The sequence below is a fragment of the Ahaetulla prasina genome, chromosome 1 (assembly GCF_028640845.1).
Source record: "Ahaetulla prasina isolate Xishuangbanna chromosome 1, ASM2864084v1, whole genome shotgun sequence".
Lineage (NCBI taxonomy): Eukaryota > Metazoa > Chordata > Lepidosauria > Squamata > Colubridae > Ahaetulla > Ahaetulla prasina.
In genome coordinates, this window is record NC_080539.1 from 212,487,923 (window position 1) to 212,512,973 (window position 25,051).

Consider the following 25,051-nt stretch of genomic DNA (forward strand, 5'->3'; position numbering starts at 1 on the left):
ATTCCATATTTGAAGTGAAGAAGTTTCCAAGATTTTAGTAGTTAGTTCTGTTTGCTTAAGAGCCATTCTTAAACTGTAAAATCTACCAAAAAGAGAAAAAAAAATTCAATAAACTTTTCTTCTTAAACAGTGTGATAAAGAAAAAGGTTAAAAAAAAATCATTAACAGTTCTTATTCATTCCATTTAAAAAGTAGCTTGTTATGTTCTTCTCTTCCTTTGTCCTTTTATAGTTTCACTTTCCTTTGTATATTGCAAACGCCATTTTAAATCCACTCAAGTTGAAAGTTAGTTCAAAGGAAAGCTATTTAAGAGCTGAAGTTAAGATTTATTACTTGCAAATTCTTACTAGTCCTCCTACTTTGTTCTGTCTGTGTTGAGTTCTCTTTAAAAATAAATCTTGGACAATTTCTTTTTGTGATATGTCCTTATGATGATTCCTTTATCTAGCATAAAAGGTAAAGGTTCCCCTCGCACTTATGTGCTAGCCGTAACCGACTCTAGCGGGTGGTGCTCTTCTCCGTTTCAAAGCCAAAGAGCCAGTGCTGTCCCAAGACGTCTCCGTGGTCATGTGGTTGGCATGATTCAACGCCAAAGGTGCACGGAATGCTGTTACCTTCCCACCAGAGGTGGTCCCTATTTTTTCTACTTGCATTTTTACGTGCTTTCGAAACTGCTAGGTTGGCAGAAGCTGGGACTAGTAACGGGAGTTCACCCCGTTACATGGCAGCACTAGGGATTCGAACCACCAAACTGCCGACCTTTCGATCGACAAGCTCAGCTGTCTTAGCCCCTGAGCCACCGCGTCCCCTTTATCTAGCATATTATCAATCTATTAAAAATACCCAATCTATTAAAAATACTCTTCTTCAACAAGTTGCTTTCTCTACTGTTAGTTATAGGATCCAGGGACAATTGCAGAGCTGATGGAAACTGAGAGATTAAGTCTCTTGATAGTAGGCTATGGCTTGATACTGAATGTCTTGGTTGCCTAAAGATTGTGACACAGAGCAATCTTATACATTTATCTTCTGATAATTGATATTTTGTGTTTGACTGTACTCGCTGTGGTAGCCACTCTGTGAATGAGCAAACACTCCTTAGAAGAGCTGTTTTCTTCGACCACCTATCACTTGCTAAAAAAATGTCAGGTGTAACCATTTATTTCAAAAGGTTGGCATTCCTCACCTAAACCTAGCCGGTGTGAGCTGTTTCTCACACAGATTTCTTAAACTAAACTAAAATAAAATAAAATCTGACATAAATATACTGTCAATATCATAGTCTTCCTCCAAAACATGATTTGTGGAGTAGGGGTGAGCGGCAACCTGCTTCAGTTTCATATGCCACTTTCCCCCATTTCTCTGAAATTTGTGTCTAAGAGGAAGACTTTAATAATTCCTGATATTATTTAGCAACAAACCAGGCTTCCCCTCAACTGAAATCCTAAACTATGGCTTATGATTTTGGATCCTGCCAGGTTATTCCTAGATGCAATTCAAAATGCTGGTTTTAGCTTATAAAATCCTATATGGCTTGGCCTTATATAAATTCAAGACAGTCTCCTCGAACCAAATTCAACCAGTCTGAGGACTCTTTACTGGGACAAATTGTTGGTTATGCCCAGGGGTGAAATCTAAAAATTTTCTGTACCGGTTCTGTGGGCATGGCTTAATTGGTGGGCGTGGCTTGGTGGTCAGGTGTCTGAATGGGCATGACTAATAATAATAATAATAATAATAATAATAATAATAATAATAATAATAATAATAATATTGTTGTTGTTGTTGTTGTTGTTTCGATTTCTATACCGCCCTTCTCCCAAAGGACTCAGGGCGGTTTACAGTTAAAGTAAAATCAATTAATACAAAGAAAAATTTAGAGTTGGTTGAAGAACTTAAAACCAATAAAACCCCTTATTAAAACCCCACTAGGCCAGTCCTGCACGGTGAAACAGAAATGTTTTCAGCTCGCGTCGAAAAGTCCGAAGATCAGGGAGTTGACGGATACCTGGTGGTAGCATGTTCCAGAGCGTTGGTGCCCCCACAGAGAAGATAAATAATAAAAATAATAAAGTATACAAAACTTGGGAGCGCACCAGTGTACCTTCTTTAAAAATAGAGGCACCGGTCTACCAATTGCCTTTTTTTGGGAGGCACTGGTCTACCTTCTTTAAAAATAGAGGCACCGGTCTACCAATTGCCTTTTTTTGGGAGGCACTGGTCTACCTTCTTTAAAAATAGAGGCACTGGTCTACCAATTGCCTTTTTTTGGGAGGCACTGGTCTACCTTCTTTAAAAATAGAGGCACCGGTCTACTAGCTGCCTACAGTGCTGATTAGCTGTAGTGTAGCCCTTTGAAGTGCCACGGCAGTCATTTAAGGCTGTTTGACCACCAAGAGCTTCAGGGACAGAGAAGAGGAACAGCAAGGCGTGGGCAAGGATTTTTGCCAAACTACCCGCCCCCATCGCTACCGGATCGTGCGATCTGGTCCGAACCAGGAGCATTTCACCCCTGGTTATGCCCCATTATCTGAAAGTTGAGGGGGGAGGCAGACTTGGAGACATAGTTCCTCCATTATGGCCCTCATCCTCATGAAGACCCTCTCCATGCATATGAGATTGGCTCAAATTGCAATACCTATTAAGAAGCTCCCTAAAAGTGAATTTTTGCATCAAACATAATAATGTTGTCTTATTTATGTTGTCTTAATCCTCATTAGCAATTTTCGTGATCCTGAAATGTGATTCTTCTCCTTCCTATTACATATTGATAAAACTGCGTAAAAGGGGATCTGGCTGAAACTAAAACAAATAGATCAATTTTAAAAAAAACACTTAGAAGTATAGCAAAACACAGTTCTGGAAATGAAACATTGCAGTGAAGCAAATTGAAAACAAAAATATTCAGAATTAAGCCCAATTAAATTAAATAGGATTTACTTCATACTACTGTCATCCGCTTACAAATGCCCACGTTGCAATGATAATGGGAATTGTAGTCCAACATCTGGAAATGACAAAGGCCGAATAAGCAATATCAAGAATAGATTAACATTCTAATGCACGTTTTTCTGTTTATTGCTTCATTATGTTAAATACAATACTTTAATAGTATTTTCATCTTAAAGGTAAAGGTAAAGGTTCCCCTCACACATACATGCTAGTCATTGAAGTATGATATTGATGCATATTGTTTAATAGCATAAAAGCTGGTTTTGGTAGTTAAAGGAAAAGTTTTTCACTAAATAGCAGTGTTTTCTTCTGTCAGAATAGTCAAAGCATCACATTCACTGCAACCTCTGACCCTTTGGGGAATAAGCACGATGTTGCAATGTCCATAGAAAAGGGACACAGCTTGCCTCCCATTGTCCTGGTACCAGTTTAATTAGCCTGACTTCCTTGATACCAACCCTGCCCAATCTCCATTTAGCATTTTTGAGCAAGATACAGATGACTGGAGTTCTACCTCTTTGCCGATCTCTGAGCAACTGAAAGAATATAAGGCGTACCCACCGTGAGACTCAAGATTATTATTATAATCTTAATTTTATAATCTTAATTATAATTTTAAAAATTATTTTAAAAATACCATTGCTAAAAAATAATAGATCACCACACATTTTACATTAGGTAGGATATAATGCCCAGCTCTATTATGCCTATTCTCCAGGAACTCAAAGTAGTAGAACTGCAGGTGCCCAATTATTGAAAATGGGAACCTAACATGAGGTTAGGTTCAACTAGCTAACTTCTAGAGTTGTTACATAATAATTGAGAATATATTTGCCACAAGTTAAAAAAAAAATTGTGTGGATGGATTCACACATCATGCTAAGTTCCGATTTATATAACCATGGGTTATGGAACAAACCACAGTTGTCTGCCTCAATACAACACAATCTAAGATATGAACTTTTGGTCATCTGCCAGTCCACAAGAGAATAACCTGTGTCAGCAGAGCAAATTCTATCCCTATTGACTCAGCTGCCATCAAGCTCTTTGCGTACATTATTCATTTAAAAGATTGTTTCTGATTTCAGATAACCTCTTGGTACAAGAAGAACATAAAAGATTACATTAATAAGCAAAACTTGGGGTCATCTTTAAAGGAAAATGAAGCATTGCTTCAGGAACACAAGGAAATGGAATATAAGGTTAAAGTAAGACTCTTTATCTGAAGTGGTCACATTCTAGTTTTCCAATCCTTTATGGAGTATTCTATTGATGTTTTTGTTTTTGTTTTTATTTTTTTAGAAGATTATAGTTTAACTTAAGACATTGATTTTTAAAACATTTATCTAAGGTTACATAATCTGATTACCATTATCTTTTTTATTATTGTTGTTTTCCTATTTCAAGATGAAGCTTTTCTCATTACTTGTAAAGGAATCAACCTTCTCAGCTCGGTCTGAAATTGCTTTGTTCTGTCTAGCAAAATCTGTAGCGTGCTTGAAGGTAGAGTAAATGTCAACAATAAAAATAGCATTGCATAAAAAAAATATTTAGAAACCAGTGCAATCGGTTCATAAAAAATAAATAAATCAGGGATTTCAGGCAATCCAAAGACTGAAAAGCCACCTCACCCACAACACACATATATGCACATAGTCTAACTTCATTCAAAGGAACATAAGCATTCTTCTTCCCTCACCACCACTTTATCTACATAAGTTAATGAATAGCAAATAGTGTAAATCATCCAATAAATTCCATGGATAAATAGAAACTATAGTAACCCAGGGCTATCAAACTCATGGCCCATGGGCCGGATGCATCATGCGCTGGCCACGCCCATGCCCAGTTTAGCGAAGGGGAAAAAATTCACAATGCGTCATATGACGCCGTTACGACACGAGTTTGACACCCCTGCTGTAACATGTGCATAAGGGCTCTTAAAATGCAATGTTAATGTATGCATTTTTATATACTGTAGGCCAATTAGTGCAAAACTGAAGGGGACAATAATTCATCTCTTAATGACCAAAATACATGTACTGTGCCTGGGCATAGAACTTGTCTTTCACAAATAGCTGGTAGTCTATAGTAATAGTCATCCAGATCACGACTTTGATGTGAAAACGTGCACAGCTTGAATCCATTGCCCATTACATTCCCAACCTGGTTCTTTCTTCTCTCCTGCATTTGCTGTTGCTTAGGGCGGAACTTGTAAATTGGAAATAGATGATACAGAGGGTCGCCTGTACCATCTATTCTAACCTGCCTTCCAGCTGGTGCTGAAGTTGGCTATGGAAACAAAAGCACCAATGCTATCTGCAGAAAGATGCAGAAAGGCAACTTCATCAGCTACCTTTTTTTTGAGCAATCACCCTTTTATTTATTTGTTTTCAAGATTTATGCTAATATTCCAGCTTGTGCTCACTGCAGCTCTTTTTCTAATCTAGTTACAACATTTTTATGAACCAGCTTCGGAGGTATAATTTTCGAGGGTACTGTTGATAAAGTTGGTTCTTTTGTTTTAAATTATTTTACCAAATGAATTGCACAGATATTTCTCAGTTTGCTCCATCATTAACAGAATGACATGCATATTTCATGGCAGAATGCATGTTATTAAATTTAACTGGGGGGGGAGGGAATCAATAACAACAAACTATCTTCCTAGACTTTTAGTAATATCTTCTATAGAAGAGCTAGCAAATTGCCTTCCATTAAAAGGAGAAAGTTAATCATTCCAATTTAATTTCTACTTAACAACTCCTTTTTGCAACTAGCTTTTCAAAGGAACATTGGTGGTTTTTTTAACAGGCGCATGTTTTTGAAAGCCCAACAACTTCTTGAGAACAAGTGGTCCAAATGTTTTTATTTTTTAGTAAAGCATCATTTCTACTTTTCTACTTTCTCCTTACCTTTTTTAAAACTTTTTAAAAAACTACAAGTTCAATCTTGGATCTATCAAGGGTTGAGAATGAAACACTGAAAGCAGCAATTTAAAAGGTTACTTTGTCTGAAGACATAATGTGAAATAGCGTGAACTGTTCTGTGGAGAATCACGAAAGGTTATATGTAAGGCTAAATGTTTTTGGAGTTATTCAAAGAAATTGAAAAGACAGCAATAGCATACTTTTATTTGGTTTTGGTGAAAACATGTAACTTCATTTTCTTGCTACAAATATCACTTAGCTTTCAAAAACATTTATGACCACTTTAGACCAAACCAAACAACTATGAATTCTTTGTTATAAGTAAGACATATTCCACAAATCATCTTAGATGTTCAGAATTTTTTTCTCAATATCTCAATAGATGGCCAGGAAAAAGTATCTTTGTCCAAGGGATTAAGAAAGAATTTATCTGAAGGATGAATCATACATTACATGATCCCTGTATTTAAGAATAGAGTGCTGACTCCATGAAAGGCTCTCTAAAACAGGGGTCACTAACCTTTCGGACCTCAGGGATCACTAAATTCATAATTTTAAATTCTACAGACCACTAATATGGTCTGCCTAATGACCAGCTGGGTGGGCATGGCTAGGTGGTCATGTGACTGGGTGGGTGTGGCCAATTCATTGTCATTCACGTCGAGGGGTGCCTCACTAGCCTGTGTTTGCCCCTCCTCTCCCAGCCACTCCTTGCCTCCCTGCCCAGATCCTTAGGGCCCCAACCAGGGAAGACGTTGTTGGAGCTAAGCAGCCACCATGAGAAAGTGTTGGCAAAACAGCTCAGTTCAAATTGGATCTGACCAAGAAGGAGGCTCAGCAGAAGCACCTCACTGAGGACTAGGAGCATAGGCTTTCCAAGTAGAGGGAAGACCTGTGGGAGTGCAAGACCAGATACCGGTGCCTGGAGGCTCAGCAGGCTGAGATGGTCAGCCAGTTCCAGGCCATGATGCAGTCCCACTGGAACAAGTCCCTCTGGCTCTTTGCCATAAGTGACACTTCCCTCCAGCCTTCGCCCAAAGCCCCGCCCCAGGAGGCCGAAGCAGACCCCAAGTTGGAATTTCTGCCCCCCCCCCCAACCCACACAAAAAGACCCTGAAGGGGGAGATTCTCTGCAGCAACACAAACATTCATTGCATGTATCTGTCCCAGGGGCTGTAGTTTGAGGACCCCTGTTTTAGTGCAATATTAAAAAAATGCAAATAATTTTTCTGTGGACCACCAAAATTTTTTCACGGACCACCAGTGGTCCACGGACCATCAGTTGGTGACCACTGCTCTAAAACAAGCAATATCCTTAGAAGCTGATGAATAGGCTGGCCAACTTATAATTAGTTTTACTCCAAAGGAGACAATATGTAGGGCCACAGGAATGGGTAGGCTTCTTTCAAAGTGACATTAATTTTTCATTGAGGAGAGTAATTGAGGTGGACATAGTATATATAAGTATCTAGGGCAGGTGTGTCAAACTCACAGGCTGTGCAGGCCGGATGCGTCACATGCTAGCTACGCCCACCCATGGATTAGCAAAGGGGGAAAAAATTCACGATACGTCATGTGACAAAACTGTGACACCGCGAGTTTGACACCCCTGATCTAGGGCGACAGGTTTAAAGAGGTTCAATGGTCAACTTAAAATGATTCATTTAGCAACCGTTACAAGGGGACTGAAAAAGTGACTTGAAATTGCATTTATGACCGTCACAGCGTCACCACAAGTCATGAGATCAAAATTTGGACACTTGGCAACGGATATGTATTTTCAATAGTTGCACAGTTCCAGAATCATGCAATCACCATTTGTGACTTTCCCAGCCATCTTCCTATAAGCAAAGTAAATAGGGAAAGTTGGATTTGCTTAATAACCGTGTGATTAATTGAACAATTGCAGTGATTCACTGAACGACCATGGCAAAAAAAAAAAAAGACATAAAATTGGGCATGACTCACTTAACAACTGCCTTGCTTAGCCATGGAAATTCTGATCCCAATTGGGTTGCAAACTGAGAACTCCCTGTAATGGCTTCTGAACACCTGAATAAGAATGAGCAAGCACTAGCAGTAATGCTTTTAAACTGTGGTCTTCATAGTTTAATATGCTCTTTGGCTTTGGGAAGGTAGAAAATTATGAGAGACACACCCACAATTTGGATATAACCTTCCCATACTTTGGTAGACTTAACATATGTGTCATTTTCATTGGTATCTCAGCCACATTTGCCTTGTTTATTTATTTATTATTTATTTATTTAGAAAGGCATTTGTTACATTTTAAAAGTACATATATGAAATATAATATTGGCCATGTGGGATTCAGATCAGTGAAAAAGGCCTTATTAGTCCTGATTAGCGTGCGGTGCAAGCCTCATTAATTAATATTTCAGATTGGGGGTAAGGAATTAGGGTGACTCCAAAATTTCTATAATGGAAAGAAGGACTTTGTGTAACTGATAGGAGCAAATCAGCTTTGCTGACCACAGTGACCCTGTGTTATTGTTTATTAAAAGACACATACCATTAAATAATAAATGTGGCTTGTGAGTGAATAGAATTCTATTTGAAGAGATTCTAAAGAATGAGGCTTTTATGAAACAGATATTCTTCCCTTGGTAGATGTATTTTTCCCCTTAAACTTTCAATCTTTGTCCAGTATTATTATTCTGATCCAAAGGTTAAACACTTAACCATTCTGAAGATTTAAAAAGTGCAGAGAGCTGGTATGATTATTAAAGAAAATTCAATTTTAATTGAAATTTATCTGCTAGCTTTGCACTGAGGAACTAACTATTGAGACCAATTTATAAATGTTATTTCCATTTAAAACTCTTTTCACTGATTTCAGCTTTTCTAAGCAAGCATTTTCCACAAGTAAAATTTTAATTAGCACATGAATAGCACTGCAAAATCTAGGCTCTGCATTTTGTTTATAAATGGGGTTTTCTATAACTTAATTCACCATGAGGAGAATCTATTACATTAGTGTCTTGTTCACGGTGAGTAATATATATTGAAGGATCCTGGTTGGCAACTACCGGTAATAATTGCTATCAGTCATATTTCAAATTGAACAAGAACTGAAGAATAGACCACAATAGAACTAAGAATGCACCGTTTGCATCATTTCAGGATATTCTGCTTTAACATTTACACATCGGTTGTCAGAAATATTGATGCAATGCATTTTTCATCCATACAAAACAAGCTAGGAAGTAAATACCAGAAAGAAAAAAAGAGTAATTTACTTAGTAGATCTTCAGAATTTACTAAAGGAATGTTTGCTCATGTCAAGCCAAGGAACAAAGCAAACATCCATGGATGTTTTCCAGCTTTTTATCGATCAACCCCTCTGGAAAAAAAATTCTGATTTAAAAATTTCTGAATTAATGTTTGTATTTCAACCATTTTTTAAGCTTTTTTGCATATTCACCTATGATAAAAAAAAGGTGTGTGTGTGTGTGTACACATTAACACAAAAGCACATGCCTTAATAGACATCTAAATAAATAAACTAGTCCTGATACTTTTCCTGGTTGCTTTTTATAGCCTCAGATGCTTCTCTTGTTATATAAATCCATTCATATCTATCCATAGATATCCATCTATCTTTTGTTCTCTGTAAGTCTTGGTAAATTTTATTTTTTTAAAAGGGTTGTCTATTTTTTTCAAGAAAATATCATGTCCTTTATACAAGTTAAGAGTAATGCATGAAAACTTTTGTATAGCCACATTGTCTATTTATATAGTATTTCCATCTTAAAGTTTCAGAAACATGTTTTCTTTCTCTTTTCTTTTTTCTTTTTAATTTGAATTTATATCCCGCCCTTCTCCGAAAACTCAGGGCGGCTTACACTGTGTTAAACAATAGTCTTCATCCATTTGTATATTATATACAAAGTAAACTTTTATTGCTCCCCACAATCTGGGTCCTCATTTTACCTACCTTATAAAGGATGGAAGGCTGAGTCAACCTTGGGCCTGGTGGGACTTGAACTTGCAGTAATTGCAAGCAGCTGTGTTAATAACAGACAGACTTAGTCTGCTGAGCCACCAGAGGTTCTTAATTAATTCTTAATTGATATGCTAACCACTTCCCTGGTTTGTTGGCAAATTTAAAATTCTTTTGTTTAGGATAGTTCGCCTTTATTTCCAGTTCTGTTATTGTTCACATAGATAGCTGTTGCTATAAAAGTTTAATTTGATGTGAAACGCTTATCTTTTCTGGCAATTTCTTTAATTCTTCCTCTTTTCTTTTTATTTCATCCAAAATAGTGTGCATTTTTCTCTTGAGTCTTCTTTTTAAGTTCAGTATTGTGTTGGATAAAATGACCTCTAATTAAAGCTTTACTTTAAATCAGTTCTTAAATCAGGACTTTTATATGAGTTGTTTTCAAGGACTTCTATTAATTTCTTTTTATTTCAGTCTTACTATTACATAATCAGCAAAAGAGATGATAGAAAAAAAGTAAATAATAATAATAATAATAATAATAATAATAATAATAATAATAATAATAATAGCTAATGGTTTATTTTATTTATTTATTTATTTATTATTTAAATTTCTATACCGCCCTTCTTCTGAAGGACTCAGGGCGGTTTACAGCCAAAATAAAACAGTCAATATAAAAGTTAAAACCAATTTAAAAGCAAAAATTTAAAGTTGGCTGGACCAATTAAAACCAATAAAAAACCCATTTAAAATCATTAGGCCAGTCCTGCGCGATGAAACAGAAATGTTTTCAGCTCATGTCGAAAGGTCCAGAGATCAGGGAGTTGGAGAATACCTGGTGGTAGCTCATTCCAGAGGGTTGGTGCCCCCATAGAGAAGGCCCTCCCCCTGGGGGTCGCCAGCCGACATTGTCTGGCCGACGGCACCCTGAGGAGACCCTCCCTATGGGAGCACACTGGTCAATGGGAGGCCGCCGGTTGCAGCAGGCGGTCCCGTAAATAACCCGGTCCTATGCCACGGAGCGCTTTAAAGGTGGTAACCAACACCTTGAATTGCATCCGAAAGACCACCAGAAGCCAGTGCAGCCTGCGCAGGAGGGGTGTTATATGGGAGCAACGAGTCGCTCCCTCTATCACCCGTGTGGCCGGATTCTAAACCAGTTGGAGTCTTCGGGTGCTCTTCAAGGGGAGCCCCATGTAGAGACCATTGCAGTAGTCCAGACGGGAAGTGATGAGGGCATGAGTGACTGTGCATAAAGAATCCCGGTCTAAGAAGGGACGCAATTGGTGAATCAGGCGAACCTGATAAAAAGCTCCTCTGGCGACGGCCGTCATATGCTCTTCCAACGACAGCCGTGCATCCAGAAGGACGCCCAGATTGCGGACCCTCTCTGTGGGGGCCAATGACTCGTCCCCCACAGTCAGCGACGGCCTCAGCTGATTATACCGGGATGCCGGCATCCACAGCCACTCGGTCTTGGCAGGTTTGAGTCGGAGCCTGTTTTTCCCCATCCAGACCCGCACGGCCTCCAGACACCGGGACATCACTTCAACGGCTTCGCTGGGGTGGTTAGGGGTGGAAATGTACAGCTGAGTATCATCAGCGTACAGATGACACCGCACCCCTAAACCATGGATGATCTCACCCAGTTGATATGGGTTGCTGCTAGTGTCCTAGATATCAACATTGTACATCTTAAGAAGGTACTTGGTTGATACCTAGGATGCTGGCAGCAACCCGTATCAACCGTTAGCACCAGTCAATGGTATTTGTGATACCTTTTTGAATGTTCAGTTGACTGAGTTTCATGATTAAAGAATAAAGTAAATAATAATAAAAAGGTAAAGGTAAAGGTTCCCCTCACATATATGTGCTAGTCGTTCCCGACTCTAGGGGGCGGTGCTCATCTCTGTTTCAAAGCTGAAGAGCTAGCGCCATCCAAAGTCTCCATAATCATGTGGCCGACTTGACTCAACGCTAAAGACGCACGGAACACTGTTACCTTCCCACCAAAGGTGGTCCCTAGTTTTCTACTTACATTTTTTATGTGCTAGGTTGGCAGAAGCTGGGACAAGTAACGGGAGCTCACCCCGTTACGTGGCACTAGGGATTTGAATTGCTGAACTGCCGACCTTTTGATCAACAAGCTCAGCGACTTAGCCACTGAGCCACTGCGCCCCCTGTAAATAATAATAATAATAATAATGTAATAATTTTTATAATGGCATAGGGCATTAAATGCTAACAAATGTCCCATTCCTGTGGGGAATCATTGCTGTAACTTTCAGCATTATTTCTATTTACTTGTTTATAGCATTATGTAGTTTACTTATGTACTCTATTCTATAAGACAGGGCCGCCAGACAATGGAGAATACTTCATACATCACATCATGTGTAAATGTTTGCCTATTCCCAAGAAATATATTAACAAAAGCAAGGGATGCATACCTGTTTTGGAATCAAAAGTCATCTTAATCTTTAACTGGCATACCAAAAGCCACTCTCAAAATATATCCCAGCACCAAGCCCCCCACCCCCCAAAAAAGTGTGTGTGTGTGTGTCAGAACAAAAAAAAGTATATTCTCAATAATTTCTCTCTTTTGTCACTTTAAAAATTACAATTCAGTAGCCTTCTTAGCAAGGACCTGGAGACAGCATGTAATAATTCCAATAGCACAACTACTAATTCAGGAATTTCAGATATGTAATTATGAAAAATAGCATTCTCATTTTTTTAAATGTGCAGATTAAATGTAATTTATTATTGATTATGTGCCATCAAGTAGGTGTTGACTCTTAACAATCAAATATGTAAATTTTCCCTATGACAATTTGTCTCTTCCTTGTCCCTTCAAATCTTTCAACAGTGCACTCATCAACACTGTACTTGAATCCATCTGCCTTTCTACAGGTAGTCCTTATCTCGTCTACTGCTCACCGGAGAGTCTTCTCTATTTTTTGCTAGCATGTGAAGTTAAACATATTATACACTAGTCTGCACACTCTGTTTAGTCTCCCTTTTTGAGGATTGGGATGTAGTTTGGTCTCTTCCAATCTGTTGGCCAACTTTGTTTATCACACTACTGTGAGTGTTCCATCGGTTCCTGCAGACTTCTAACTTGGTAATTAGTTCAGTGCTCTCTTATACATCTTCCAGTTATAAGTATGGAATATCTTCTAAGGAATCTTTAATGTTGATATCTCTACTGTAATCTATTTCAATATGCTTGTTTCATCTTCATTCCTCATCCTTCCTAGGAACACACACACACACACACACACACACACACACACACCTGTCACACTGAAGCATCACAGCGGGACATGAGGGGAATCAGAAATAACAATTTCTATGCAGAAGTAATACATGCATTACTGGGGGCAAGCTAATTTGCTTTTACAAATAGTGCAAAGATAGCAATATAAAGTAGATTGTTAATAAATAATTTAGCATTGGCAGAGAGATTTTTTCAGATTGAATAAAGGCTTCTCAGTTTTGAAATTCATTGTCTTGAGATATCTAACTATCCCTTTCCCTAGCAACCATTACATATGGAAGGCATATTTATTGTTGTTAGATTATTATCACATCAAATATTTCAGTTTTATTCTTTTCAAGCTGATTTCTGTGTATTTTCTTGCCGCTATTTATGTTTTGTTATCTTTTGACGCATGGAATGTTTTATTTTAGTGCGGATATTATTCTTATCTATGATTACTTCGTTGTTGTGAATCAAATAACTTGAATCTAAATCACCATTGGCAGATAATTAACTGAGTCACACTTCTCTTCCCAGGAATGGAATTCCGCTATGCAAGGATTAAAATCAGAGGCACTCAAAATTCTGCTTTCAGAGGAGTATGCAGAAAAAGAGCATCTAAAGCTTTCAAATAAAAAAATGAACTTACTGGAACAAGAAGTAAATCGCTGTTTCGAAGAACGGAAAGCATTGTTGCAAGAAGCCAATGACTTCTTCAATGCAGCAAGGAAGGTTAGTCAAAAATTAAAATTCCTTACAGAAACACACTGTAAAGCTGAACAAAAAGGTTTACTCTCCCTTAGATTTGTAGCTCTATTGATAAACAGGTGAAGTACAGAGGGCGGCATCTGCAAACCAACCTGAAGTTTTTGTCTCAGTTTCTGGCAGCCATAAAAAATATCTTTCTCAGAGACTGCAAGAAATAACGGTAGCACCTGATTCCAATTCCCATTTTTAAATTTTTGTTTGTGTACATTTTTTTTCCTGGGGATTACTAAGAAAACTAAAAGTGGATCCTGAACTGGGAGTGCAGAAGGTGGGTTTATCCAAGGAGACGGGCTGATAGAGTTATCACCTAGGACAGTGTTGGTGAACCTTTCTGGCACCAAGTGCCAAAACAGGAGTGGGTGTGTAGGGAGCACTGGAAACCAGAGGAGCAACTCCTTGGTGCACAAACATGAACAAGAAGAGCAGTTCCCTGGCACGCATGTGTGTGCTGGGAAGCTGAGCTTCCAATTTCCAGTGTGCGCATGTGCACCAGCCAGCTGGTCTTCCGGTTTCTGGTGCACATGTACACATGAAGACCAACTGGCTGGCGCGCATGCGCACACTGGAAACCAGATGCTCAGCTACTGTTCTGATTTCTGGCATTCCCACACACGTGAAGACCAGCTGGCCAGCATGCATGTGTGTGCCGGAACCCGGAAGAGCAACTGGCAATGGCTGGCATGCCCTGAGAGATGGCTCTGCGTGCCACTTCCGGCCATAGGTTCACCATTATGGACCTGGGAGAAACCAGACTATCTCAAAGCTCTCTAGACCACCAGTGCAGTAGAAGTGAAATCACTTAATATGTAATTGGAGTTCCATCACTGTTCAACAGACATTAATCAGCTCAGTAAAGGTGATGGGGTAGAATTACACAAGTATGGTCTAACTTTAAATGATAGAGATATGCAGAGAGACAAAGCAAGGAATGGTTTTGCTTCACTGTCAATCATTTTGCCAAAACCAGGAGAGGAGTATAGGATTTTTGGATGATTGGTAATTGAAGTTGCCGTTTTCCAAACCACATGGAAGAAGCTTTGATTGATGACCCCAGGGAGCTTTGTAAAACGTTACGTACCTCACAGAAAAATAGTGATAAGTCAGATGAAAACAATTAATGGTAGGTCATTCCAATCTCTCATTGATTCTACACAAACATGATTAGATGTGTGGCCTGTGTGAAATGGAAAGTATACCAAGATGCCAAAGATTTTATGTAAGAAGTACATTCATGGAAACAGAGCATGTAGACTAGGCAGAATGGTGAGCTACTGATAGAGCTCTAATTTAGATGTTTTATAGTAAGGATTCTGAACTCCTGGTAGCAACAAAATCTCTGTCTAAAATAATTTTGACAAAATGAAGAAAACTTGGCTGGTCCACTTCTGGGGCTCAAGAAAAATCATACCACTAAAAACTCCTATTTTATGCATGCACCTTCTACACAAGTCTCTAAAAAGAGAAAGTTTGCCAGTGACCTAACATTTCAAAAGGGTAGAAAATTATTTCTGGTGAATTTCAAAATCAAATGTACTTTTAGAGTGTTTTCTACCACTTTGATAAATTGTGTAGCTTTTTTTTTAACTTCACCAAAATAATCTAGAAATCAAATGGAGGAGGGAACTGGATAAGAAAGAGCCTTTTTTCATTGGAGTTAGTCCACATATAGCTGTATTTACAAGATTCGATTTTCTATGTCAGGGGTATCAAACTCACACCATCATGGTAGCGTCACATGACATATTGGGACTTTTCCCCTCTTCGCTAAATTGGATGTGGGCGTGGGCAGCTTGTGACGCATCCAGCCCGCGGACTGGGATTTTGACAGTCCTTTTCTATGTGAATCTCAGTGTTAATGCTGCAGTTATTTTAATGTTTACATTCTGCTTCCATTTCAGAGAGAGTTACTCAATGCTATTTTTCTTTATATTTTCTTGTATGATGTAAAAAAAAATAGAGGGAAGTTCTCTAGAATAGAATAGAATAGAATAGAATAGAATAGAATAGAATAGAATAGAATTCATTATTGGCTAAGTGTGATTGGACACACAAGGAATTTGTCGTCGGTGCATATGCTCTCAGTGTACACAAAGAAAAAATAAAATATATTCGTCAAGATTCATAAGATACATCACTTAGTGATAGTCATAGGATACTAATAAGCAATCAAATCATACTAGGAAACAATAAAAACAATACAAGTTGTAAAGATACAAGCAATATGGATATAGCCATAAGTGGGAAGAGATAGGTACTAATAAGAATGAGAAGAAGAATACTAATACAGTCTTAGTAGTTAATTTGACATTGTTGTGGGAATTAGTTGTTTAGCAAAATGATGGCATTCAGGAAAAAACTGTCCTTGGGTCTTGTTGTTCTCATTGTTCATGACTTTACTGTGGGTAATTTATATTTTTAGTATCAGAATAGGTAGTTAGCCATTCCTTAAAATTGTTTTTTTTAAAATATAAAAAACATGTTCTGAGCGCCTCATTAGAATTATAAAATGTTCCAAAATCATTAGATCTTTTCAAAGATTATGTGGTGAAGAGCCCAAATTAGTATTTTGTTTGTTTGTTCTGTGCTTCTCAGCTATGACTGGTGCTCCAAAAGTTTATAATTAATTCCTTAAAAATGTCAATGTATTAGGGATATACAGGAGGTATTTATGGTAGTCTCTTTTGGTTGTAGCAGCTGTACTTTCCAGATGGTAAGGACAAAAAGAGATGGAATAGATTCAAGGACAATTCCAAGAAAGAAAAATGATTTTTCTTATAAGAACTTCTGATGCCAGATAGTTGATGCTGTAGTCCAGATTTTGATGCTCCAATATTAGAAGGAGTGGTTGAAGAAAAGGGATTGCAATATGTAGATGGATTATGGAGCTAACTGATGATTAAGATGTCAAGCCACAAAAGCAGCTCATGTTTAAAATGCCCTTTCCAGAAGCCCAAAGGACCAAACAGATGGAAGGGTTCCATCTTCCACTTATCAGTAAGAATTTGTAATAATTGGGATTCGTTTGGGAATTTTAGTTCCACTAGGCTCCATCTGCTGGTTCACTGTAAACAAAGAAGGCAATGGGAACTGGATTCTTTTTGAAGATCTTAATACCTATATTAGTTTTATGACATAAGATATTCTCTAAATCAAAAGTGGAAGTCCTGATGCTGTTGAACCTATCTCCAGCCCAGCCAACATGGCCAATGAGTGATGTATGTTGAAAGTTGTAGTTAAATGTCATTTTGAAGGCCAAAGTTTAACTACGTTACTCTAAATTAAGGGGCGTGCATAAGAGCACAAAAATGCCTACCGTTCCTGTCCTATTGTTCCCTTCATTATATCCAATTAATATAGTTGATGCATATTTTTAATTATATATATATATATATATATATTTTCTTCAAGATATGCTGTTTTATCTATGACATTTGTTTGTGTATACTGTTGTGACAAAAAGAAATTTAAAAAAAATTGAAGAGAGGAAAGCTGAAGTGAGTAGCATAGCTATGGGAGGTGCTATGTTCTTTCTTAGGGATTCCAGACCAAGTTGTAATTTAAAACTATTTATTATATAACAGTTTTAGTCCTAGCACTCGTATACTCTTTCAGGCTTTTCTCCTAAGTCCTTCCAATTTCTGTTTACTACAAGTCATTTACATTATTCTCTTTGTAAATAGAAACAATGATAAATCAATTCTTTTAATGTTCAAAAATATTTCAATATCAAAGAAAAAATACAAATATCTCTCACAATCTCTCTCTCTCTCCCCCCCCCCTCTCTCTCTCTCACACACACACACAGTCTCTCTCTCTCTCTCTCTCTCTCTCTCTCTCTCTCACACACACACACACACACACACACACACACACCCCTCACCCAAAACTACTTCATGAATTCTAGAAGGTATTCTAATAAATCTGCCATGTCTAGCTGTTATCCCCTGTGTGAAAGTCACTTCAGAGCTTCCAGCTTTCCCACTAAGCTGCTGTCTCAGGCTCCAGCATTCTATGGTGAAGAAGTCTCTGTATTGTGAGATGCAGCAGTTGTGCAGTCTGAAGTAGAAGGGATTGCCACTTCGCTGCGGTTCAGCTGAGATGGAACCTTTCTAAAATGCTTGACATTTTAATTAAAATGCTACCATAATTCAAATAAAGACTCAGAAATGCTCCAGAAGATAAGGTCACACATGCTTTTATATATTGGCTGAAGTTTATCACCAGCCAAATTGTTAGCAATGAGTACCAGATCCCTACTTTCAAACCATCATTTAACTAAGCATGTGGCATCAGCTTAATGTTTCTTTTGAACCCACTATTTTTGATGATGTCCTTCAACAGCTGAATCATCCACTTTCACTTGAGACAGACCAAGATGGTTGGTACAAATGTGCCGAGAAAGAAGCAATTTAGCAGGTGTCTGCTTTGAAGCCCTTGTGGGGTAGGATGATATGCAGTTAAAAGCTTAGCAAATTCTTTTTTCCAGTTCCCTTCCCTTTACACTTTGTGACCTGAAATTTCTCTTGCTCTTTGGAAGTACAGATATGTTTAATGTCACACAGGAAAGTATTAAAGCCAGGTGACCCACAAATGTTGTTCATGATCGGTAACCATTTAATAAGGAGATACAAAATGAGCAAAAATATACTGTGGTACCCAGAGAATGGCAACAGCTGAAATAAGTGTCAAACAAAGCTGCCTCAGGGTAAGAATAGCAATAGCATTTGTAATTTATATACCGCTTTACAGTGCCTTACAGCCTCTCTAAGCGGTTTACAGAGTCAGCATATTGCCCCCAACAATTTGGATCCTCATTTTACCCACCCCAGAAGGACGGAAGTCAGCCTTGAGCCTGGTGAGATTTGAACTGCCAAATTGCAGGCAGCTGGCAGTCAGCATAAGTAGAATTGCAATACTGCACTCTAACCACTGCACCACTGTGGTTCATAATCAAAGAGTAATAATTAATGACATTGCTTGGTCTATAGAATCAACAATATCTGTGGTCAGTTTGTCCAAGGAGGAGATGGTGGGGAATAGTGGCTGATTATCATTTGAAGGGACGTGGTGGCTCAGTGGCTAAGATGCTGAGCTTGTCAATAGAAAGGTTGGCAGTTCAGCGGTTCGAATCCTTAGTTCTGCCTAACGGGGTAAGCTCCCGTTACTTGTCCCAGCTTCTGCCAACCTAGCAGTTTGAAAGCATGTAAAAAAAATGCAAGTAGAAAAATAGGGACCACCTTTGGTGGGAAGATAACAATTCTTGATAAAGCACTCAAGGGGCCGGATAGCTCAGGCTGGTAAAGCCTGTTATTAAGAACACAAAGCCTGCAATTACTGCAGGTTCAAGCCCGGCCCAAGGTTGACTCAGCCTTCCATCCTTTATAAGGTAGGTAAAATGAGGACCCAGATTGTTGGGGGGGCAATAAGTTGACTTTGTAAAAATATACAAATAGAATGAGACTATTGCCTTATACACTGTAAGCCGCCCTGAGTCTTCGGAGAAGGACGGGGTATAAATGTAAACAAAACAAAACAAACAAAACAAACAAATTGATTATTTGACTATTAAAATCTGCCGTGCAGAATCTGTTTTCTAGCATATCTTGGGGTATCTCATGAACTAAGTATTTTGGCACTTTTAATTCAGGTATAACAGTCTAAGAGAACCACTATATGTATAGGAAATTCAGAAACAACATGTTTAAATGGTTGATTGAAGCCATTTGTTGGATCGTGTAATACTGTATATCAAAATCTTTTGAGCAAAGCAACATGGAGTTCTTTTAATGAGAGTGTCTCAGATTCTAGCATAAATAAATCAACGGCCCCATAAACAAACTTCTCCAGCAAAGAATTTGATCATAAACAAAAAATGAAAAGGCAAAAATAATGAGCCACATTTATTTTTCCAAAAAAGTTTTGAACAACTTGATGGTAAGTTTACAATATCCAAAGGAGATGTTGGTTATAAGGTGGAAAAATTCTGTTTTTATTTATTGTATCTATGCAATTTATCTACCTTAATCCTCAAATACTCTAGGCAATTTTATGTGGCTGAAATATGTGTAGAACTAGATAGTGAGCTGCTAACCGTTTAAATGAATGTCTCCACAGATGAATGTTAAAATCGCTTACAGCTTACAGTCTCCAATCCCTGGGCTGCGACTCACTACTGGGCCTTGAGCCATTCACTTGCTTGCTGCTCATGCAGGACCACCCCTTCTCTTCCCTCTCCCACCGGTCCACAAAACTGGAAAGGTTGGGGAACTCTGGCTTACACACATCACAAATTCCATTACATAACAATCTTAGACATAACTCTCCCACATTTAGTCTCCTTACATACTTCTCTCTTAAGTCCTTCCTCTTCCTATGTGTATGTGTGTATACACATACATATAGATATACAAATACATACATATACACATACAAACACACACACACACACACACACACACAGAGGAGTGTGTCTTTACACACACACATACGCACACACACACACACACAGATATACATAGACACTGTTTATTCTTTTGCCACATGTTAAAAAAACATTGATTATCAAAGCAATCTCATTATGTGGCTAGAATTTGAATAGCTTAATTATGAGAAAGAGTTCATGTTTTGTTTTGTTTAGAATTACATTAGCAGATACAGATAATGAATAATCCCTACTGTGATTTTAGAAAATTAATTAATCTTCAGGTGTTTGTTTTTTTACAATATTCTGAGATAACTAATTTAAATTATCCAATTCAGTTTTTGTTCTTTTATGTTAACAACCAATGCATTCAATTAACAGTAGGAATGAAAATTTATTCAATATAGTTGTCTCTTCCATTTCACTCAAAGAAGAGGTTATTTTGAGTAAGACCAAAAATATTACCTCTAAGAGTATTGAAGAGGCTAGTGCTAGAATTTCCAGATATTCTGAATTTAATTCTGAGCATCCCTTAGCATTGACCATGTTAATTAGGGGATTATTCTTCAGTACTCTGAAATAGTGATAGAAAAATTGACAATGGCTAAAAAGACCTTAAAATTAGCTATAAGTATATTATTTCACATAATTGATCCAGAAAATTTAGATCTCAGCAGGGAGATTTTTGTTCATATGACAGGTCTACTGTTTCTACTTCAAGATCATAGCATTTTCAAAAATTCCAGTATATCATATCAGTATATTCCAGTATATAACATGGAACAGAAAATATTCAGATTGGCAATAATAAAGAATTCTTAACATCTATCAATCTATTGATCACCTGGCAATGTGTGAAGGGTGTTTTAGTTTTGAGTAGGAAAAATATTGGAGCAAATCCAATGATATGGATTGTTTTCATTCAAGTAGTCATGAATTTTGGAATCAATACAGTGTAGGAAGAAAAATCCAGTCTGGTTCCACGCTGGGAGAAGGACGCTGGAAATAAAATGGAGTCTGGTTACAAGGAAAGATGGTCTCTGTTTATTTGGTTTCCAGAAGCTTCAGTGACAGCAGCATGTTTCTGGGGTGGCTGACAAAATGGCTGAGTGAGTGGATGGATTTTTATAGGGTTCTGGGGTTTGTTGATTGAGATGCTCCGAACGGTTGTGCAGTCTAGTGAGCTTTGTGTCTTTTGCTATTCTAATAGTTGTGGGTAAATCCTATTATGTCCTAAAGGTCATGTCCTGTCCTTAGAATTTGGATGGGGGAATGTACATTCTTAATCCCATCAGTCCAGCCTTCTGTGAGAACTTGTGGCTGAAGGCGTTTTTGTTTATGAATAGATTGGCCCAGTCTTTCTGATACAAAATCTCCATTCCAGAAGACCAGTTTCTTCTGCTTGAGGCTTTTTTCCTATGACAGGAAAGTTGGGTTGCTTTCTGCTTTTGTTAAGATTTTTCTCCATTTCTCCTTTGGGGAAATATAATATTCTGCCTCTTTTAATATTCCCCAAAATATTTCATTCTCTGGTGTGGGGAGGGGACTTTCCACAACAGCATAGAGCATTAGTAGGCACTTATTATGACAATTCTCTAGAATTTACTTGAAAAGGCTAATAAAATGTACCATTATACACTTTTCTGAGATAGCTGATAGCTGGCCACTCTGTGGGAAAAAGATGTAGGGAGATCTTTGAGCAAAATATAGAGTTTGCCTGTGTATTGCATATAATATCATTTGGGACTGTATTTTTCTGACTTGAAACCAAATCCTTAGAGATGTTATAAAAATCTATAGCATAAAATCGATAGATTGTTGATATTTTCTCAAAAGAGTCTTTTCCTACTGCTATCTAAATTTCACTTTTCATGTTTATGGCATGAAGTGTCCAGTTTGAAAAAGAAAATCCAATTATATCAAAGCTGAAATTAGATTATAAAGTTAATTTGCGCACATTGCAGCAATTAAAATGATCACACATTTAGCGCTCTTACATGTCACGAAGGATTGATTTTATAATATAAGAAAAACAGAATGAATTAGAACTAATAATATGCATCTGTGATCTGATAGAATTTTTCCGCTAGTTGCAAGCGAGGTAAGATTGTTTTCCCCAGATCTGCTGTTAATGGTAGGGAGAATAATCTGGAATAATAAAGAAAAGGCGGCATGGCGACTTCAGAAAAAGGGGGAATTAAAAAATCTTGTAGAAGTTCTTTTTGTCAAAATTCACATTAATATCATACATGTTTGGTTTGGTACAGCAACCAAACAAGACAGATACAGGCTTCAATGGATAGTTAGGACTGCAGAAAAAAACAACTTCAACCAGCCTGCCTTCAATCAAGGACCTGTATACTGCACGAGTAAGAAAGAGGACTGAGAAAATATCTACAGACGCCTCATATCCTAGACGTAAACTGTTTCAACTCCTTCCCTAAGGTTGCTATAGGGTATTGCATGCCAAAACACTCAGACAGCTTTTTCCCTTGTGTCATCACTCTGCTGAATACCTAATTCCTACAGTACGCATTATGTCTAAGGATATTTAACCATTTAGTATGGATATATTACTATTATCCTTCTCATCTTTTCTATTACCTTCTCCTATTGGTATCTTGTGATTATGTTGCTTGTATATACAATGAGGGCTTATGCAAGATAAACAAATTTCTTGTGTGTCCAATCACACTTGGCCAATATTCTATTCTATTCTATTCTATTCTATTCTATTCTATTCTATTCTATTCTATTCTATTCTATTCTATTCTATTCTATTCCATTCCATTCCATTCCATTCCATTCCATTCTATTCTATTCTATTCTACTCTACTCCACAATGTTAACCAAATAAGGATGCAACCAAATAAGCATGCACTATATACTCTTTCTATAATGTCACAGAGAGAAAAAATGGTTTATTGAAAGTTTTTCAGACAATTGTCTTAATCATAGTAGTTGGCAGTCACCATGCTTCTTGTAACTTTTTCAAACTGTTTTTTTTTATTTGACAGGCATATGATATACTTGAAAATGTAGAGGCTTCCCTTAAGCTTTTTGAATCTAAAGTTTTCAGCTTGCCCATTTTGGCAATAAAACATGAGGAACTACAAAAAGAAATTAAAAATGGATCAGATAACGCTCTTCAGAAGGGACAAGCCTTACTTAGCAAACAAGATGCTCACAGGTAAGTATAATATGTAATGTATTTTTCGGACTATAAAACGCACCAGAGTATAAGACGCACCTTAGTTTTTGGGGAGGAAAATAAGAAAAAAGCTGATTGACTGGTGGATGTCCTCCTGGAATACCCCCAATCAGCTGTTCCCAGAGGTGAACTTTAGCAACAGGTTCCTTGGTTGTGAGCTCTGGGCCTTGCTTTTTTTCCAAGAGGCTTTTTTCAACTTCTGAAACCTTTGCTTCAGAGGCTGGGAGGGGCTACATATAAGGCGCACCCAAATTTTCACCCTCTTTTAGGGGGGAAAAGATGCGTTTTATAATCTGAAAAATACGGTAGCTGGAGAGCTCCACGTACATTATAAAATGTAGAAGTGTTAGAATCCCTATTGGGAAATTATGTTTCTTCCAATGGTTAAATAGTGGTGAAATGAAATCTTAAAATAGAGAAATTCAAATCTGGGCTTCTAAGTTCATATATAGGGTCATTTTTTATGGAAACTTTTCCCTATTGTATTTAATTTGGGTGTAGTCCTCTTGCTTAAATTGGGGTTTCTCACTTCGTTCACAGTGGCTGGAGTGGCCTCTAGACTCTTTACTTTTCTTCTAGTATGTAATTGCCCCCATCCAAATCCGCTTATGATAAATTCAGATCCCAAGTGATTCTACAGAATTTTGTTGGACGTCTCTCAAAGCCCATCCAACTGATTTCTTTTCTAGATTTTCTCAAGCCAGTGCAAGTTGTGGTGAAAACTCCAAGCCTTGTTATGATCAATAGAAGTAGTACCTTCCTTTCTGTGTCATAGACATTGTTATGACAAGCAGTATGGGAGCCAGCATAAATGACTGGAAATCGTTATATAACATGGGTGCCACTATAAATAAGAATAAACACACAAACCAACCAACCGATATAAGCAAAAGCAGTAACATCAATATGTGACCGTCTATGGCTCACCTGCCAGCCCATTTCTACTTGCCCACATAAGCTTAGAAGAATTAGTGGACAAAGAAGGAAAACGTTGATCTTGTTTGTCTCCCAGTATCATTATGGTAAATGGAAATTGTCCTGATAGAAAATAAGATTGTTTTAAATAAAAATTCTATTAAGTTGTACGTCAGTACAATGGAAATAAAGGAACAGCTGATTTTCAATTACATTTAGTTAAGGTACTTACGGTTATTCTGTTCTGTATTAAAGAAAGAACATTCTGCCGATTACCAGTTCAGAATATTTCAGCTAATCATCATTTAGGGGGCAGGAGGGGGGGAAGTGATTTTTTTTCAGTTCAGCTTTCATAACTATACTTTTATTTTGAACAGGGGCTTTCAGATCTAATAAAGTTCCAACTGAGAATGCAATTCTTTTCTAGGCACTCAAATGATTTTCATGATCACTATTAATATTTTAATGGCGTTTGTATTGCTATTTAATTTCACAATGCTTTGCCAGAGAAAATTTCTGCTGTAAATTAACTGAAGGTAACAATTCGTTCCTTAAGTGCAATTTTCTTATCCTAATTGTATGTGATAAGCAGTTCGAAGAGAACTATCTTGCGTCTTTCCATTAT

The 25,051-nt window shown here is 37.6% G+C and overlaps 1 protein-coding gene across 2 annotated transcripts in view; it reads left to right on the forward strand.

Moving 5' to 3' along the window:
• The window catches only part of CCDC141 (coiled-coil domain containing 141), a 134,622-nt gene that overhangs the window by 54,260 nt on the left and 55,311 nt on the right, over nucleotides 1-25,051 (forward strand). For both annotated transcript variants that reach the window (XR_009155936.1, XM_058189531.1), the window contains exons 6-8: nucleotides 4,041-4,160; nucleotides 13,649-13,843; nucleotides 23,318-23,490. Coding sequence is in view for 1 of the 2 variants with exons in the window: in XM_058189531.1 (XP_058045514.1) it covers nucleotides 4,041-4,160; nucleotides 13,649-13,843; nucleotides 23,318-23,490 (488 nt within the window). In the remaining variant the exon portion in view is untranslated. The remainder of the gene's footprint in view (nucleotides 1-4,040; nucleotides 4,161-13,648; nucleotides 13,844-23,317; nucleotides 23,491-25,051) is intronic.